General features: G+C 39.1%; 1 protein-coding gene across 1 annotated transcript in view; it reads left to right on the top strand.

Annotated features, from left to right (window-relative positions):
• Nucleotides 1-16,251, top strand: part of LOC141139438 (uncharacterized) — a 50,674-nt gene extending 34,423 nt beyond the window's left edge. The window contains exons 9-11 of the mRNA XM_073625513.1: nucleotides 4,116-4,304; nucleotides 4,822-5,012; nucleotides 12,143-16,251. Of these exons, the coding sequence (XP_073481614.1) occupies nucleotides 4,116-4,304; nucleotides 4,822-5,012; nucleotides 12,143-14,094 (2,332 nt within the window). The 3' untranslated portion in view covers nucleotides 14,095-16,251. The remainder of the gene's footprint in view (nucleotides 1-4,115; nucleotides 4,305-4,821; nucleotides 5,013-12,142) is intronic.
• The last annotated feature ends 1,115 nt before the right edge of the window (nucleotides 16,252-17,366 follow it).

The raw sequence follows: 17,366 nt of genomic DNA, 5'->3' as shown, positions 1-17,366 counted from the left end.
TCCTACCAACTTCTAGACCAGGGGGAAGTGCCAGAGAGAGCTGCCAGATGAGTCATCCAGCCCCTGAGTCACTGAACCTGACCCAGATTCACAACCTAGGCCTGGCTCTCAGCCAAGCCAATTCTCCTACTCTAACAACTAAACTATTTACATATAGAACACTAGAGGGTGCTAGATTTGCATCCAGGTCCAGTCTGTGCTAGTAGAGAGTGAGGGGGTGATTATTGTACTAGCAATTCTGCTATCAGGCCTATTTTCACAACAGCTGTAGATGCAGGCAGTAAAAAGGAAATCATTTTACTTTTTGCCTGCTTAGAAAGGAAAAACTATCAATAAAAATATGCCTGAACTTAATGAGGCTAATTTACTAAATGAGCTGAGACTCTTCATAGGGTTAAAAGAGAAGTATGACCACAGCTTTTTTGGCCATACTTTTCTTCTCTGGGCCACAGGAGTGCACTTACTTTTGTTCTCCTGTGACCTAGAATTAGCCACAGCAGGCTAAAGCCCAGTAATGGCTGACATCACAGGGCTGCTACACACTCTGGAAGTATACTGACAATTTTTTCAGGATCCACTCAGCTGCCTGATTAATTGCTGCCTCTCAGCCCGTGACTGAGAGCCAAAGCCAGCTGCACCCACCCCGTCCCCAGCTCAAGGCTACGGTGCCCAATGGAGGGGCAGAGTGGAGAGCAGTGACTGACAGTCACTGCTCTCCACTGCGAGAAGACTGAGAACTAAGCAATCAGTGGTTTGTGATCCCTCAGTTCTCAGTCTTAGAGCCGATGGGGGATAGCTGCAGCATCACAGCTTTACTGCAATATCAAGGTGAATATGTTTGTTTACTACTCCAGACTACATACATCTTTAATTTGAGTTAATTCCTTTAATTGCAGTGAGTATTCACTTCAATTATCCAATCATGTACAGATGAAATACAAAAACAGGAATTTACTTATAACATGATTGGATAATTGAAGGTAATTTTCAGTCAAGTCACCGAGTGAAGATTCGCAACTCATTGGGTAAACCAGTCTCACTATGTAAGCTAAATTTGTAAAGTAAATATTTACTAAGCTCAGTAAATGAGGTATAGCTGTGTTCACTTTATTCGTCTAATCCTATGCAAGCAACAGTCCTGTGCTGTTGTTTTTTTGCCTTTCACCTGATTGGATATTCAAAGTAAAAATCGCTTCACTTTAATTACTATGTTAAATAAACATATACTTTTTTCGAAGTGAACACTGACCTTGCTAAGTGTGGAACCTCTACTCTTTGAGTAATCCAGTTCTCTGTACACAACAATCACTATACATTTCCTTTAAATATAAATGAGGGCACATACTTATTACCTCTTGTCATAACCCTCCAGGTTTAAATTAAATCTGGTAAAGAGACAGATACAGTATTTGGCAGTACAGTTAGGTATGCTTTATCGAACCTTTTCATGCTTTGTATGCCCTGGATGGATACTGATGCTGTGGATTTGGCATAAGTAGGTCAGAAGCAGACATGTCTAATTTGTTTCTTTACAAATTGAAATTCGAATTAAATTTTCATTATTCCGAGATTCTGATGCATCTGAACTTCCCAATCACAAAAGTAACAAATTTCAACAAATCCAAAATAAATTATAATGAATCGAATCAACTGAATTTAAATTACAAAATGAATTTGAATTTGAAAATGAATTCAAATTCGAAAATTTATTTGAAATGGAAACATATTGCAATGAATACAATAAGGTAGAAAAGTGAAATACGATAGCGATTTCTACATAGGCTGATTTATAGAATAGAAAATAATAGAATAGAATAAAAGGGAATAAAATAGAATAGAAAATAAAATTAATAAAATAGAAAAGAATAGAATAGGGTAAAATAGAATATAATATAAAAGAATAGAATAGAAAATAAAAGAATAGAATAGAAATAATAGAAAAAAATATAATACAATAGAATAAAACACAATTGAAAATAATAGAATATAACTAAACAAATAGAATAGAAAATAAAGGAATAAAATAGAATGGAAAATAAAAGAATAGAATAAAATAGATTAGATTAGAATAGAATAAAATAGAATATGTCCGTCTTCTGAAATTTGAATTTCAAATCAATTTGAAAAGAACAAATATATGAAAGAAATCTGAATATACGAAACAAATTCCAAAAACAAATCATTCTAACATAACAAATATGACGAAACAAAATTATTAACTTAACAAAAAAATCCGTAATGAAGCAAAACAAATTTTTCTCTAGTCAGAAGTTATTCAAGTATGATTGGCTTAAACCCCAACCAAACTTTTTCTTTTGGATAGAGTGTGGAAGGGCTAGAACCACTTCTAAGTTTTTGTCGTTGTCTCTGTCCCCATTTGGGAATGGGGGAGTTGTAAAAATTGTTTATGGTCTACGTACATTGCACTGCTAACAGACAGCAATTTTTGAGAGAACAAACTAGGTTTGAACAATTATTCATCACTGGAGAGCAGGTGAGTAAAGCAACCTCTCTGATGTATGGTTGGTTACAGACCAATCAAAACAGACAACCGAGCAGACATAAAAAAGAGTGGGAAACTGCTCTCAAAAAATCTTTTACGGATGAGCAGTGGGAGAATGCATGTATCTTGGCACACAAGTGTTCCATTAGCGCAGGTACTCAGGAAACCTCATATAAGGTTCTGACAAACTGGTACTTTACCCCAGCCAGGTTGCATGCATGGTACCCAGAGGCTACCGATGTCTGTTGGAGATGCGGGGCTGAGACGGGTACCATGCCTGCACATATGGTGGGAATGTTCGCACATACGTAACTTCTGGGACGAGGTGTGTGCACAGATTCATGCTATAACAGAGACTGAACTAGAATTCTCACCAGAATGCTGTCTGTTACATCTATCCAATTACTCATTGAGTAGGTACAAAAAATCAGTAGTACGCCACATGCTAAACGCAGCAAAAACCATAATTCCAAGACATTGGAAATCAACACACACTCTTAAATTAACAGAATGGCTCTCTCAGGTTGATTCACTCTATAGGATGGAGGAGACAGTGGCAATGGCATCAGAAATAACAGACAAATTTCATAAACTATGGAAATCTTGGTTCATCTTTAAATACTCAGATGATTTTGCCAAGATGCAGAATGGTTAAATAAGGATGACTTGGTCTTACACCTACTCTCAGGGCCTGACAGAGAATACACCAGAGATAGTCTGGATTGAATGATATTATCTATCTTTCAGATAAGCAGCTACAAGCCAAAACCTCCCATCCCCATACCCTTACCCCTCCCCCTCTCTCTCCTTTCTCTCTTCTTTTTCTCTGGTTATTTTATTAATTATCTATATTGATTTACTAATACTAATATATAAGACACTTACAAAAATACTTAACATTGTAACAAAGGATCATATAAATTAAAAGACTGTGAATATTGATGGACCCAGTTTTTATGGACTAGTTAATGATTGTAACTGATTAAAATGATAACTAGGGCTGAATACATGGTGTGAATTAAACACAAACTGAATAAGCGGTAAAATAAGATGCCTAGTAAGATTGTATTGATTATGTCATGTGCTTTGTTATAATGATTTCTATGCTAAATAAAAACTTTTATTGGAAAAAAAAAATTGTTTATGGTCAGAACCTTCTTTGTGTCCTTGTCCATCCTTCCACTCGTTTCTTGATCTGATGTCACAGAGGAGCGGCTGAAACACACAGGGGTTAATTTACTAAAACCGGAAAGTGCAAAATCTGGTGCTGCTGTGCATGGTAGCCAATCAGCTTCTAACTTCAGCTTGTTTAATTAAGCTTTGACAAAAAAAAAAAAAAAAACTGGAAGCTGACTGGTTTCTCTGCAGAGCTGCACCAGATTTTGCACTCTCTAGCTTTAGTAAATCAACCCCACAGTTAGGGAAAATCATCCCAGTGGGGTGACCAGAAAAATCCCAACCTTTTCTCATTTAAAAACGAGAAAAAAAAATCTACCAGAAGTTTTCCTTAAACAGACAGGTTATAAAATGATTTGATATGAGAGTGAAATGTGCATGTAGACATAACTGATGTTTTTATGGGTGTCTAATAAGTAAATTTTCTCTGTTTTAGCCTTGCTGCTATTCAATGCAAGACAATCAACGGCTTTTCCAAAGGAACCTCATACAAGGCAGGGCAAGCAATATCTTGGGATTCAGACCACACATGGAACATGGTGTATTTAGAAGGAAGATGGCATCTGCTGGACACAACATGGGGCGCTGGTCATGTTGAGGAGAGCATAAGCAAGTTCACTTTCCAGTAAGCATTCAGTGTATTTATAGGATTCATGTCAAAATATTAAAGGTGATTCTAAGATGAGATTTGACATTACAGTCACACGGCTTAAATAAAAATCCCTATCCTTACGTTGAAGCTCTGTGAATGTAGTGTAAACATTTTTCTTGTTATCTAACCCATGATCAGACAAAGATTATTTGGTATCTGTGAGTGCATTCAAGCCAACAAAAAGATTATCTTGTTTGGGTGTTCGAAAAATGACCATATGCTGTACATGATTGGTCAGTATGACCTGCAGTTGACCTCTTTCTGCATTGTACTTGCTTCAATCTGTGTTTGGATTCACAAAGAACTTTATGGGTAGTGAAGTAGTTATGACCCAAACAAAAGTCTGTTGACACAGGCCCATGCACTGATTCTGTTGTGACTATGTTAAATACGTTTTTCTCTTACTGGGGCAATATTTGTATCAATTGACCACTGTTAGTTCATTTATATTATCTAATGTATGTCACTCTTCTCTGTTGCCTTCATGAAGGTACAATGAGTTTTATTTCCTGACTCATCCGGCTCTCTTCATTGGGGAACATTATCCAGAACAAGCAGACTGTCAACTACTGGATCCAAAAGTGACCCGCGTAGACTTTCAACAGATTGTGCACCACAAAAGTCATTTTTATAACCTAGGGCTGATTTCCGCTCAGCCTGAAATAGCTGTTATAGAAACAGGTAAGTTTTTAGGTTTTTATGATTTTACTATAAAATGTCAGACCTGTCAGTGGTTAGAGTATTGTGGATCTCGCGAGTGACATGGGCTCAAGGGGAAGATGAAACACACATGAGTAAACATATGAGACCACTCTGACTGGACAGGAGAATGTCAATCAGGTCCCCATTAAAAAAGTGAAACTAGTTTAAAGTGGAACTTAAGTCAGAAAATTAGGTCCTGCTAGATCACTTTAGGTTGGCCCCTTTTGCAGGTATATCTACCCTGTTTCCCCGAAAATAAGACCTAGCGAGATTGTCGGTGATGGCTGCAATGTAAGCCCTACCCCCCAAATAAGCCCTACCCTGTTTCCCCGAAAATAAACCCTACCCTGAAATTAAGACCTACAAGGACTTTAACTGGGGCTTATTTGGAGGGTAGGGCTTATATTGCAGCCATCACCGGCAATCATGCTAGGTCTTATTTTCGGGGAAACAGGGTATGTAAAACATTAAAAAAAAGTCCCTATACTATTTAAAATCCAGTAATACACTGTCTCACCCTGCTCGGTACATGCTCGATTGTTCTATATTTTTTGACACTTCGCCGAAATGTAAAGGCCGATCTGCTGACAGCCTAAAGATTTACTGCAGCTCAGGGGTTCTGGGCTTTAGCAAAATGGCAGCCTCCAGCAAGAAGAAACAGGAGCAATGCTAGAGGCAATTTGCAGCACACACTAATTTTGGTATTTGATTAATGTGGAATGTATGTTCCTTGCTAAAGGTTTTAAATATTTTTTTTTATCACGTTGTTATGGGTAAAGTTCCACTTTAAGAGAGTCAAAGATTATTATTATCATTATACAGGATTTATATAGCGCCAACAGTTTACGCAGCGATTTACAATATAAAAAGGAGACAATGCAGTTATAATACAATAAAATACAAGAGGGTGGGTTAAGAGGGCCCTACTCAGAAGAGCTTACAGTATAATAGGGTGGGGCAAGTTGTTCAACCATTTGTAACTGTGGGAATGAGCCAAAGGAAATGGTAAAAGATTAGTTAGAGGCATGATAGGCTTCCCTGAAGAGTTGAGTTTTCAGGGATCGCCTGATGGCAGCCAGAGATGGAGATAGCTGGACAGATTGAGGTAGCGAGTTCCAGAAGATGAGAGAGGATCTGGGAACTCCTGGAGAGGAGCATGGGAAGAAGAGACAAGATAGCTTGAGAGCAGGGGGTCTTTTGAGGAGTGAAGAGGCTGGTTTGGGTGATATTTGGAGACAAGATTGGTGATGTAGCTGGAGGCAGAGTTGTGAATGGCTTTGTATGTTGTAGTTAGTATTTTGAATTTAATTTGCTGGGTGTCTCTTGTTATATCTTGTGAAAAGTCTGCTCTTAGGCAGCTCTATTGACTGCAAAGTTCAAAGTTCACTTCAAAATAAAACCTACAACAAACCTGTGTGATTCAAGCTAAACATATGATAAAAGGTGGTCTGAGGGAAAATCACGTGTCAAAAATAGCAGTAGATAAAGAGATAGCTGAACTTGTATGTAAATATCAAAATTTCTACTGAGGGTCAAGTTTGGCCTAACCCCTTTATGTTTCTTAGTCCCACAATTGGTCCTTTAATGTAATGGGCATTTCCTTGACCACCAAAGAGGCTTAGGGGTGGGAGGGTTGGAGCGAAGCTCAACCTTTTTAGGAATAGGTGAGGCTTGTGTATACCCTTTTTATCATGGTTGCAGGTTCACTTTAATGCCTCCTAGCAAATACTAAAACACAGATTAATGCAGTTATGCATTCATTAAGAAACGTAAGTGCATTTTAATGCAACTGGTTTTAGTACCTGAATTTGTGCACTTCAAAGAAAAACAGCAGACAGTTCCATGTATGGACTTTAAATTATTGATTTCATAATATACAAAAATCGGCATACATGACCCCAAAACAGCATAATGCAAAACCCCCACCGTAAAAAACAGCAGATCTTTTGTTTGAAAAACACACATGGCCAGGGGTAATCCACAGTTATGCATACTCACTAGAGGACCTTGGGACTAGCAGTAAAAAGCTCCCACAAAGACAGCAATAAACTGCATAGTAGGGGAGTCTGGGCCACTGTCTTGCATCTATGCATTTCGTTTAAGGGAGAGCTTCGTCTGGGTGTCAGTTTTATGGTGGGGGTTATTTTTTTTTTTGAGTTATTTATGTAGATTCTTTTATCTAATGTAGTGATTAACCACTTACAGACCAGAAGAATTTATCCCCTTCCTGACCAGGCCATTTTTTGCGATATGGCACTGCATTGCTTTAACTGACAATTGCGCAGTCATGCAACGTTTTACACAAACAGAATTTATGTTCTTTTTTCCCAAACAAATAGAGCTTTCTTTTGTTGGTATTTGATCACCTCTGCGGTTTATATTTTTTACGTTATAAACAAAAAAAGACCAACAATTTTTGAAAAAAAAACAATATTATTGACTTTTTGCTATAATAAATATCCAAAAAATAAATTAAAAAAACGAATTTCTTCATCAGTTTAGGCCAATATGTATTCTACATATTTTTGGGAAAAAAATCGCAATAATCGTATATTGATTGGTTTGCGCAAAAGTAAATGTACAAAATAGGTGATATATTTATGGCATTTTTATTATCATTTTTTTTTTACTAGTAACGGTGGTGATCTGTGATTTTTAGCAGGACTGCGACATTGTGGTGGACACTTTTTTGGGACCAGTGACATTTATACAGCGATCAGAGCTAAAAAAAAAACAACTGATTACTGTATAAATGTTACTAGCAGGGATGGGATTAACACTAGGGGCGATCAAGGGGTTAAGTGTTCCTTAGGGAGGTGTTTCTAACTGTGGGGGGAGTGTACTGACTGGAGGAGGAGAGAGATCACTGTTCCTGATCACTAGGAACAGCAGATCTCCCCCCCCCGTCAGAACGGGGATATGTCTGTTTACATTGACAGATCCCCATTCTGGCTCTCTGTGGAGTGATTGCAGGTGGCCGGCAGACATCAAGGCTGCCGGCCACGCGCATTGGCTCCCACACGCCCTCTATAGCTTCCTGAAGTGGCTGACGTACAATGATGCCGATTCGCGCAGCCGTGCCAACCTGCCACAGTACAACTGTGGCGGTTGGTCGAAAAGTAGTTAATTAAACATTTGTGGAGTGCATTATACCCTTTCTGTTATGTTTATTACTTTTGCTGTATTGGTTGTTGAGAGGTATGCATTGTACTGATATTTAGTCAAATGTGTTGAACTAAAGACGTTCTACAACTTTGAGGTGTAGCTTTGAGGTGAAGCTGTGATGTTTTATATGAATGTATCTGAATTTTTCTTGGTGTCAGCCTCCTGTACTAATTCATTATATAAAAGAACTCTGACTTGGGAAGGGAGGAACAGCACTTGGAGCCAATCGGGTGTGCTAAATGCACATGTGCTGACAGGAAGAGACAGCAAAGTGACAAAGGGATGGGTGGCTGCTGCTCTTCAGTCACTGTCCAATCAAAGACTGGGGTGAGGGAGGTGATCAAGCTTTAGTTCTTAAAGTGGTTGTAAACCCATTACAACCTCTTTAACCTACAGGTAAGCCTAGATTAAGGCTTACCTGTAGGTGCCCTGTAGGTGCAAGAAATATCTCCCAAACCTAAAAGGTTTAGGAGATATTTGCAGGAATAGCGACACCGATGTCTACGGCGCATTTGCTGTAGACATCGGGCGCAGGCTCACTGAGCGTGTCATTTCTAATGGCGATCATGCCGTTAGTGGCGGCACCAGCGCGCATGTGCTGGAGTAACGTCATTGCGGCTCCGGCCAGTCACAGCGCTGGAGCCGCGATACCCGGAAGTCACTCCAGGATAGATGGCGCCGTCGGAGGAGGCAAACGAGGGCTATGCTATGCATACTAGCTCATTATGCCTTTGCCTTGCAGAGTGTATTTTTTTTTTTTAAGAGACTTTACTTCCTCTTTAACTGTAGAGAAAAGTCCAGTCAGCAGCCTAGTCCTACTATCTGCCAGAGTTATGTAATTCGCAGGACTTGATGGACAGAAATACAGAAAATCATTTGACAGGTGAAATAGATTCTATACAGTGGGGAAAGTAATTATTTTTCCCCTGCAGATTTTGTTTGCCCACTTCCCAAAAAAATGAAGGGTCTATAAATTTTATCATAGGTGTTTTTAAAATGATAGAGACAGAATATCAACCAAAAATCCAGTAAAAAAAACATGATACAAATGTTATAAATTGAGTTGCAGTTCAGTGAGTAAAATAAGTATTTGATCCCCTACCAACCAACAATAAGTCCGGCTCCCAAAGACTGGCTAATGTGCTTATGTGGTACACAGATTAGTCCTGTCAATTTAAGAAGGTGCTCCTAAGGACAATTAGTTATGTGTATATAAGACACCTGTCCACAGAATCTCTTTCTGCTATTCAAACCTCACCATCATGGGCAAGACCAAAGAGCTGTCAAAGGATGTCAAGGACAAGATTGTAGACCTGCACAAGGCTGGAATGGGCTACAAGACCATCAGCAAGAAGCTTGGTGATCTCGCATCATCGGGTAAGCATGATCATGAGAAAATGCAGCGCCCGCAAGGTCCCCTTCCTCAGAAAGGCACATGTACTGGCCCATCTGATGTTTGCCAATGAACATCTAAATGATTCAGAGAAAGATTGGGAGAAAGTGCTGTGGTCAGATGAGATCAAAATTAAGCTCTTTGGCATCAACTTGTTTCGCCGTGTTTGGAGGAAGAAAAATGCTGACTATGAACACCATCTTCACAGTCAAGCATAGTACTGGCTGACTTTTCCGCATTGAGGGACCAATGGACAGGGCCATGTATTGTAAAATCTTGGATGAGAACCTTCTTCCCTCAGCCAGAACACTGAAGATGGGTCATGGATGGGTCTTTCAGCATGACAATGACCCAAAACATAGCGCCAAGGCAACATAGGAGTGGCTCAAGAAGAAGTACATTAAGGTCATGGAGTGGCCTAGCCAGTCTCCAGACCTTAATCCTATGGAAAATTTATGCAGGGAGTTGAAACTTCAAGTTGCCAAGCGATAGCCAAGAAATCTTAAAGTGGAAGTCCACCTTAACACTTAAATTCTCACCCTGCAACCATTAATGTGAGCTAAGTTCAGTCTTATGTCTCAAAATGAAAAAATCCAAGTTTTTCTACCTTTATTTTTCAGAATCCAGTGCCGTCACATGACTTTGAATCTACTTCCTTCTGAGACTAAAATCAGCCAGTGGGTGTGGTTACCGAAAGCTAGTGACATCACTTCCTGGGAGGGACACTGTTCCTGTGTAGCCAGTGGGCGTATACAGGATGGAAGGAGCTGATCATAGGATCCCGCACAGGAGAAGAGAGCTGGACACGGGGGGTGGGGGGGGGACTGACAGTGTAGCTGGAAGTGCTCTGGAGTCTCAGCTCACAGTCTACAATGATCATATTACAGGATTACAGGAAACACACTAAGGCTCTGTTTCCACTAGTGCAACTTGTCATGTGACTTTGGACACAAAGTCACATGACAAGTCACAGCCCATTGATTTCAATGGCACCCATTCCCATCTATGCGAATTTGAAAATCAGCAACTTTGAAAAGGTACATGCAATTATTTGGTGCAGCTTTTGATGTGACTTTGATCCAGAGAATGTAAAGTTGGATCAAAGCTGCACTCAAAGTCGCATCAAAGTCGCACACTAAATTGTGCAATTTTGTGGTTGCAATAGTGGAAACGTGACTTGTCACACAACTATGTGTCCAAAGCCGTATGACAAGTCACAGCCCATTGATTTCAATGGCACCCGTTCCCATATATGTGACTTTGAAAATCAGCGACTTTGAAAAGGTACCTGCAATGCTTTGATGCGACTTTGATCCAGAGACTGTAAAGTTGGATCAAAGCTACACTTAAAGTTGCATCAAAGCCACACTCCAAAGTCTCACTATAGCCCTAGGCTACGTTTCCACTAGTGCGACTCGAAAGCTGTGCAATTTAGAGTGCAGCTTTGATCCAACTCTACACTCTGGATCAAAGTCGCATCAAAAGTTGCATTAAAGTAGTCCAGGCATTTTTTCAAAGTCGCATAGATGGAAACGTTTGCCATTGAAATCAATGGGCTGTGACTTGTCATGCAACTTTATGTGTCCAAAGTCGCACTAGTGGAAACGGAGCCTTAAACTCGTTACTCACATGTAGTTCCCTCAGTTGGGCGTGTGCCACACCATGTACACAGTGCCATCACAGTGGCACATCATGAACTGCAACTCAATGAATAACATTTGTATCATGTGTTTTTTCTGGATTTTTGGTTGGTATTTTGTCTCTATCATTTAAAATACACCTATGATAAAAATTATGGACCCTTCATTTCTTTGTAAATGGGCAAACTCACAACATCTGCAGGGGATCAAATAACTCTTTTCCCCACTGTATATGTGGTTCATTTGTGTTTATTTACTGTTTGCCTTACATTTAGGTGTAAGGGCCAAGAACAATGGCAAACTTAGGGATATAGCTTAAAGAGCAGCCAACACCACCAAATAAATGCTAACAAGATAAATAATACAAGGAAATAAAAACAGCACAGCAGGCAGGTTCGAACTACCAGTAAATACAACATTTTCATGTTTGAATGGCTTATTCCATATCTGACTAAAAGGTATTTTAGTTACACACAGCTAGGCAACTAGTATCTTCATGATAGAGTCACTTTCAATCTGGCCTCCATACTGATGTAAAGGGGGCACATTAATGCAGCTCTATATTCACAAATACATTATTAAATGTATTTTTAATGCAATGGAGCTGATCACTTGTGCTGCAGTGCTCATGTGTTCAAAGGGGGAAATACAGGAAGAAGAAGGAGAGAGCAGTGTGACACAGAGATGAGCCCATCAGGGTGCTGCTTCCCTTTTTACTGTCCAGTTATAAGTTGTGGGAGGAAAAAAAAAATATATATATATATATATATATATATATATATATATATATATATATATATATATTTCAACTGTATTTTTTGCTGTTTATCTTGCATCCAGCATTATACAATGCAGGTGCCTTCATATTTTCAAGTGGATAACTAAATATATGTTATGTCTGCTCTATTTAGATAAAGGAAAAGTTACCATTACCATTGAGAGCCGGCACAAGATGTTGTACATGTTCAGCTTAAATGAAACAGAAGATCAAGGTCTGCTAAGGCTGATGGAGCATGAAGCCAGAATTGATGTTTATCCTTCAAAGACTGGGCAACAGATTATACAAATTTATGCCAAAAGACCAGATTTAGAAGAAGCTTACCAGTTGGTGGTGGACTACAGAATAGACTGTAAAATGGTGGACAACAAGATGAAGATTCCCAAGTGTCTTCATAGCCCAGCTGGTCCAAGCTGGCTGTCAGAATTGTCTGGTCTTCATCATTCATCACACAAAGATCCCATCATTTACACAGAAGATGGATGCTGTACTTTAAGCTTTACCACAGGCAAGGAGCTGAGACTCACAGCCAACCTCAGATCTGATGAAGTAAAATCTATTCCGAACCATATAATGCAAAGAGTTCAGGACACGAAGGTGGAGTTTAGTGTCCATCTTCCACAGGCTGGCACTTATGTTCTCAAAATATTTGAGAACACTGATGTGACAGTGTACCTGTGTAATTATCTAATAATTTGTCAAAATACCAAGGTAAAATGGCCACCTTATCCTGCAGTACTTCACAACCCTGTTGGCCCCCACCCAGAGACAGAGAAAGCTGGCCTTCTTCACCCTTCACATCCGGACCCGATCATTCACCAGGAAGATGGACTTTGCACTATTAGTTTCCAAACTAATGGGGAACTAAAGCTTAGCAGCAGCTTGAAGTTTGATAAAATGCCTGCTAAAACGAACCAAATTATGCAGAGAACAGGGAAGGATAAAGTTGAGTTTAACATCCGCCTTCCACTATATGGTTCCTATGTTTTCCAGATATTTGGTGAAAATAAGGGCTTAATCTGTAATTATCTAATACGATGCTCTAACCCAAAGGTAAAATGGCCACCATTTCCTAGAATGCTTAACAACCCAGTAGGTCCACACCCAGGTATAGAAACTGCTGGACTGCACCAGCCCTCACATCTGGAGCCAGTCATCAATACTGAGGATGGATGCTTTACCATTACCTTCACCACAGACCGGGCATTAAACCTCAGGGCCAGCTTAAAATCGGATGATCTAGAAATTGCACCCAATGTTATGTATATTCTTCAGACCATACAGAAGCAGAAACTGGAGTTCAGTGTGCGTCTTCCACGTGCAGGCTCATATGTTTTTCAGATATATGATGAAATTGCTGGCTATATTTGCAACTATTTGATCACATGTTCAAACTCCAAGGTAAAATGGCCTCCATTCCCTTCTAGTCTTCATAATCCTGTGGGCCCAAATCCAGAGACAGAGAAGGCTGGGCTTATTCAGTCCTCACATCCAAGCCCAACGATTCATACTGAAGATGGTTGTTGTGTTGTCAGTTTTGCATTATTGCGAGATTTAAGCATTTTTCCCACTTTACATTCAGATGATGTTGAAATTATGCCAGAAATGGTGCACAGACATGTCTTCCAAACAAAGACACAAGGCAATGTGCAAATCAAGGTCCGCCTCCCACAGCCTGGAACTTATGTTTTACATGTAAATATTATACCTAAGAACAGTAACATGTACAAACATCAGTGTAACTATCTCATCACTTGTACCAATACGGCTGTGAAATGGCCGGTGTTTCCATTGGTGTATACAGACTGGTCTGAAAGCTATGAACTGGTGCAGCCCCTAGAGGGCGTTCTACCCAAGGACAGTGATGTTTTCTTTAAGCTGCAGATTCCAGATGTAGCTGGAGTGTGTGTAAAGGGGAAAGATTCCTTCCCTCTGGTCCTCAATGAAAGCGGTTACTGGGAAGGCACATGCAGTACAGCCAACTGTCAATACATGTATGTCTCTGTCAGTTCTAAAGAAAATCCAGAGACCTGGACGTTTATTCTTCAGTATCACATAGGAGACTGGACTAAACAAAATGCGTGAAATGAACATTACAACATTTTTCTTTTATATTATTTATTAAAATTAACATTTTTCCATGCCATATTATATCAATATTTTTCATCTTGAAACATGGGAGTCAATTTAAGAATTATTTGAAAGGATTATTATATAACATGACAAAAAGATACACAAAATATTACCAGTGCTTATGGTAATTAAATGAATAAGGAAAGAGTGTATTTATTTAATAGCTTATGATCAAAATGTTTATGTCACCCATATCTGGCAGTCAGAAGTATTATTTTCTAAGAAGTAGAAGAAAATTGGCAGCTGGAATTTGATTAGTTGCTTATAGGGGAACAGAGAATTTTCCCTTTTTATTCAATAAACTGAAACTATTCTCACTTCCCCTTGCAGTTGCATCAGCATCTTTACCTTATGCTTTCACAACCTTTGCCCATCTCATTTGGCTGGGCCTGGATAACTTAACTCCAACATATGTATACAGTAGTTTGTTGTTTACAATTGTTTACAATGCTGAGAGCGTAAACTGAGCTGCACATGTGCAAATTAGTGTACAATCTGAAGAAGATGGCAGACAGTCAAGTAAAAAGGTTTTATTTCAGAAGAGACATAGGGGTTTATTTACAAAGAAGAAAATGGGAACATTCTCTAGTGGAAAATCAAAAGTCCATGTCCAAGCATTTTAAATGTGATTGCTTAATCGATTCTCCACAAGTGAATCGTTTTAAAAGTCACAACCCCTGCTTTATAAATAGACCCTATAGTATGTCTCTTCTGTAATGAAAGAGCTGCCTGTTCGCAATTTTTTACATTTTAAAGCGGTAGTAAAATGCCACACAAAAAAAAAATTGGGTCATCTGTATGTTTGTCCTCATAATGTGCTAGTATGTACTACATACTAGCACATTATGACAGGCTCTCCTGCGCTTCTATCTTCACCCAGTGTTCGGCTCCAGCCATTTGAATGGCCACAGTGATGTACTCTGCATTCCACGGCATACTGTGTGCCCTTAATGTAAAGCGTCATTATGCATGCGCAGGTGACATCATCAGCTATTGCCAATGTAAATATCTCCTAAACCGTGCACTTTTAGGAGATATTTGCTGTACCTATAGGTAGGCCTGAATGTAAGCTTATTGTAAGCTTACCTGTAGGTACAACATAAAAAAGAGAGTTTACTACCACTTTAAAGCATAGTTCCACATTAAAATATGTCCAATTAAAACTTTTTCTTAGTTGTGGTTTTAGAGTTGAAGTATTAGAGCATTGCACATGGTTGCAGGGTGGTTGCAGAATGGCCTCATTCACATTCTGCATAGAACAGCCGCATGCCCCTGTTTAGGTAGATGGTCAGGTGGATAGTAAAACTGTGCCTGCTTTTACCACTCTCTGGCCACCCGTGTGAACAAGCCCTTATTATATCAGTGGCAACAATTTCCTCAAACAGGAAGTATGGTAAATTCTATAGCAGGGACACAGACAGCATTAAAAAGTTGCCATGGTTTCTAGACAGCTTTTACCCTATAGAAAAGCAAGCTTACTTCTGCTTTTGATGTTGTTGGAATTTTCACTTACTATCTATTTGGTGAAATTGTCGTCATTATGACACCAAGTGAGTGTATCTCTGTAATGCAGCCCCAGAGAGTAGTAAAAACATGACAGGGGTCCTAATCCTTCCCTACTCTATCTGAAACTAAAAAAAAAAAAAAAAAAAGAAAGATTTGTTTTGGCTGGACTTTAAGCAAATCTGTACTCTCAAAGTTAGAAGTCCAAGATTGTCTTGTTCATGCTTTTTGTAATCTTTGTAACTTAGAAAACCTGAAACTGAGGCCAGTCTATTATATGAACTAAGAAGATGGTACTTTACTCCGCTTTTATCCCCCCAACTTTCATGTCTTTCTATTGGGTTTGTAATTTAATGGGACATCTCAGTGACCAATAATGGGGAGTGGGAGAGAGCAAAACACAGCATCATCTTCCTAGTTTGACATTTTCCACATCTGGGGAGGTGTTCTAAAAGATTACAAATTGCATTCGCTTTTTGATAGTACTTTATTGCTTTCATGACAGTACAGTTATAGTCTTTTTATTGTTTGTTATTTGCAGGTGTTCTGTTTACAATTGTCCTCAGAAATGTCCATGGTTTTCAAATATATCAACCTATAAATTCATCTATTTTATGACTATTTTTTTCTTTTTACTCATTTGTTAATGACTATTATCATTTCACAGCATTGTGAGCTCTTTCTAAGCAGCAGTGATTACAATATTACCAATGAAATATATTTCACACATTTCTCGTCTTGAGGCAAGCTGAAATACCTTATAACACATGGGGGGTTATTTACTAAAGGCAAATCCACTTTGCACTGCAAGTGCACTTGGAAGTGCAGTCTCTGTAGATCTGAGGGGGGCATACAAGGAAAATAAAAAACAGCATTTTAGCTTGCACATGACTGGATGATAAAATCAGCAGAGCTTCCCCTCATTTCAGATCTACCCCTTAGATTTAGAGCGACTGCACTTCCAAGTGCACTTTCAGTGCAAAGTGGATTTGCCTTTCGTAAATAACACTCATATCACCTTCTAGAAGCTTACATTTCCTCCTATATGCACCCTTTGCTCCGTTCTGCAGCACCAATTAGAGGCACTAGCTTTACAGGTGACTCATAGTCAGTAGCATTGAGTCCTGGATTTGAATCCTACAATGGGCATTCTCCATTAAGTTTGTGTTCATCTTTTTTTGTGGCATTACAACCAAAAATGTACTGATGTGTAGTCCTGCTTATTAAAAAAAAAATCCAAAGAATGAGCCCACAAATAGAAAACTATGGGATTGATTTACTAAAACTGGAGAGTGCAAAATCTGACAAAATCAGCTTCCATTTTTTATTTATTTTTTGTCAAAGCTTAATTGAACAAGCTGACGATAGAAGCTGATTGGCTACCATGCACAGCTGCACCAGATTTTGCACTCTTCAGTTTTAGTAAATCAACCCCAATGAGTACCTACCTTTGCAGTTGGTTGTGAGACCAAACTCATCTGTGCTCAAGCTTTACGGCTTTCAGCAAAGTCTTAAAAAAAAAAAAGGTTTCTGGTGTGTCAGATGCCTGGTCTCTTACCGTGGTCACTGTGGTCAATGATTTCTCTACCCAACCCCTACATTACTACTATGTCCTGCAGTTATGTAGGATTTGATATGGGGAACCACCTTGCACTGCAAAGGTTTGGTACAATTGCCAAGGATTTACTCTTTGTAGGGACCAGTCTTTGTTTTGTTTTTTT

This window comes from Aquarana catesbeiana, linkage group LG04 (genome assembly GCF_042186555.1).
Source record: "Aquarana catesbeiana isolate 2022-GZ linkage group LG04, ASM4218655v1, whole genome shotgun sequence".
Classification (NCBI taxonomy): Eukaryota; Metazoa; Chordata; class Amphibia; order Anura; family Ranidae; genus Aquarana; species Aquarana catesbeiana.
Note: the sequence above shows the minus strand (reverse complement) of the source record. Positions and strands in the feature narration are given on the sequence as shown.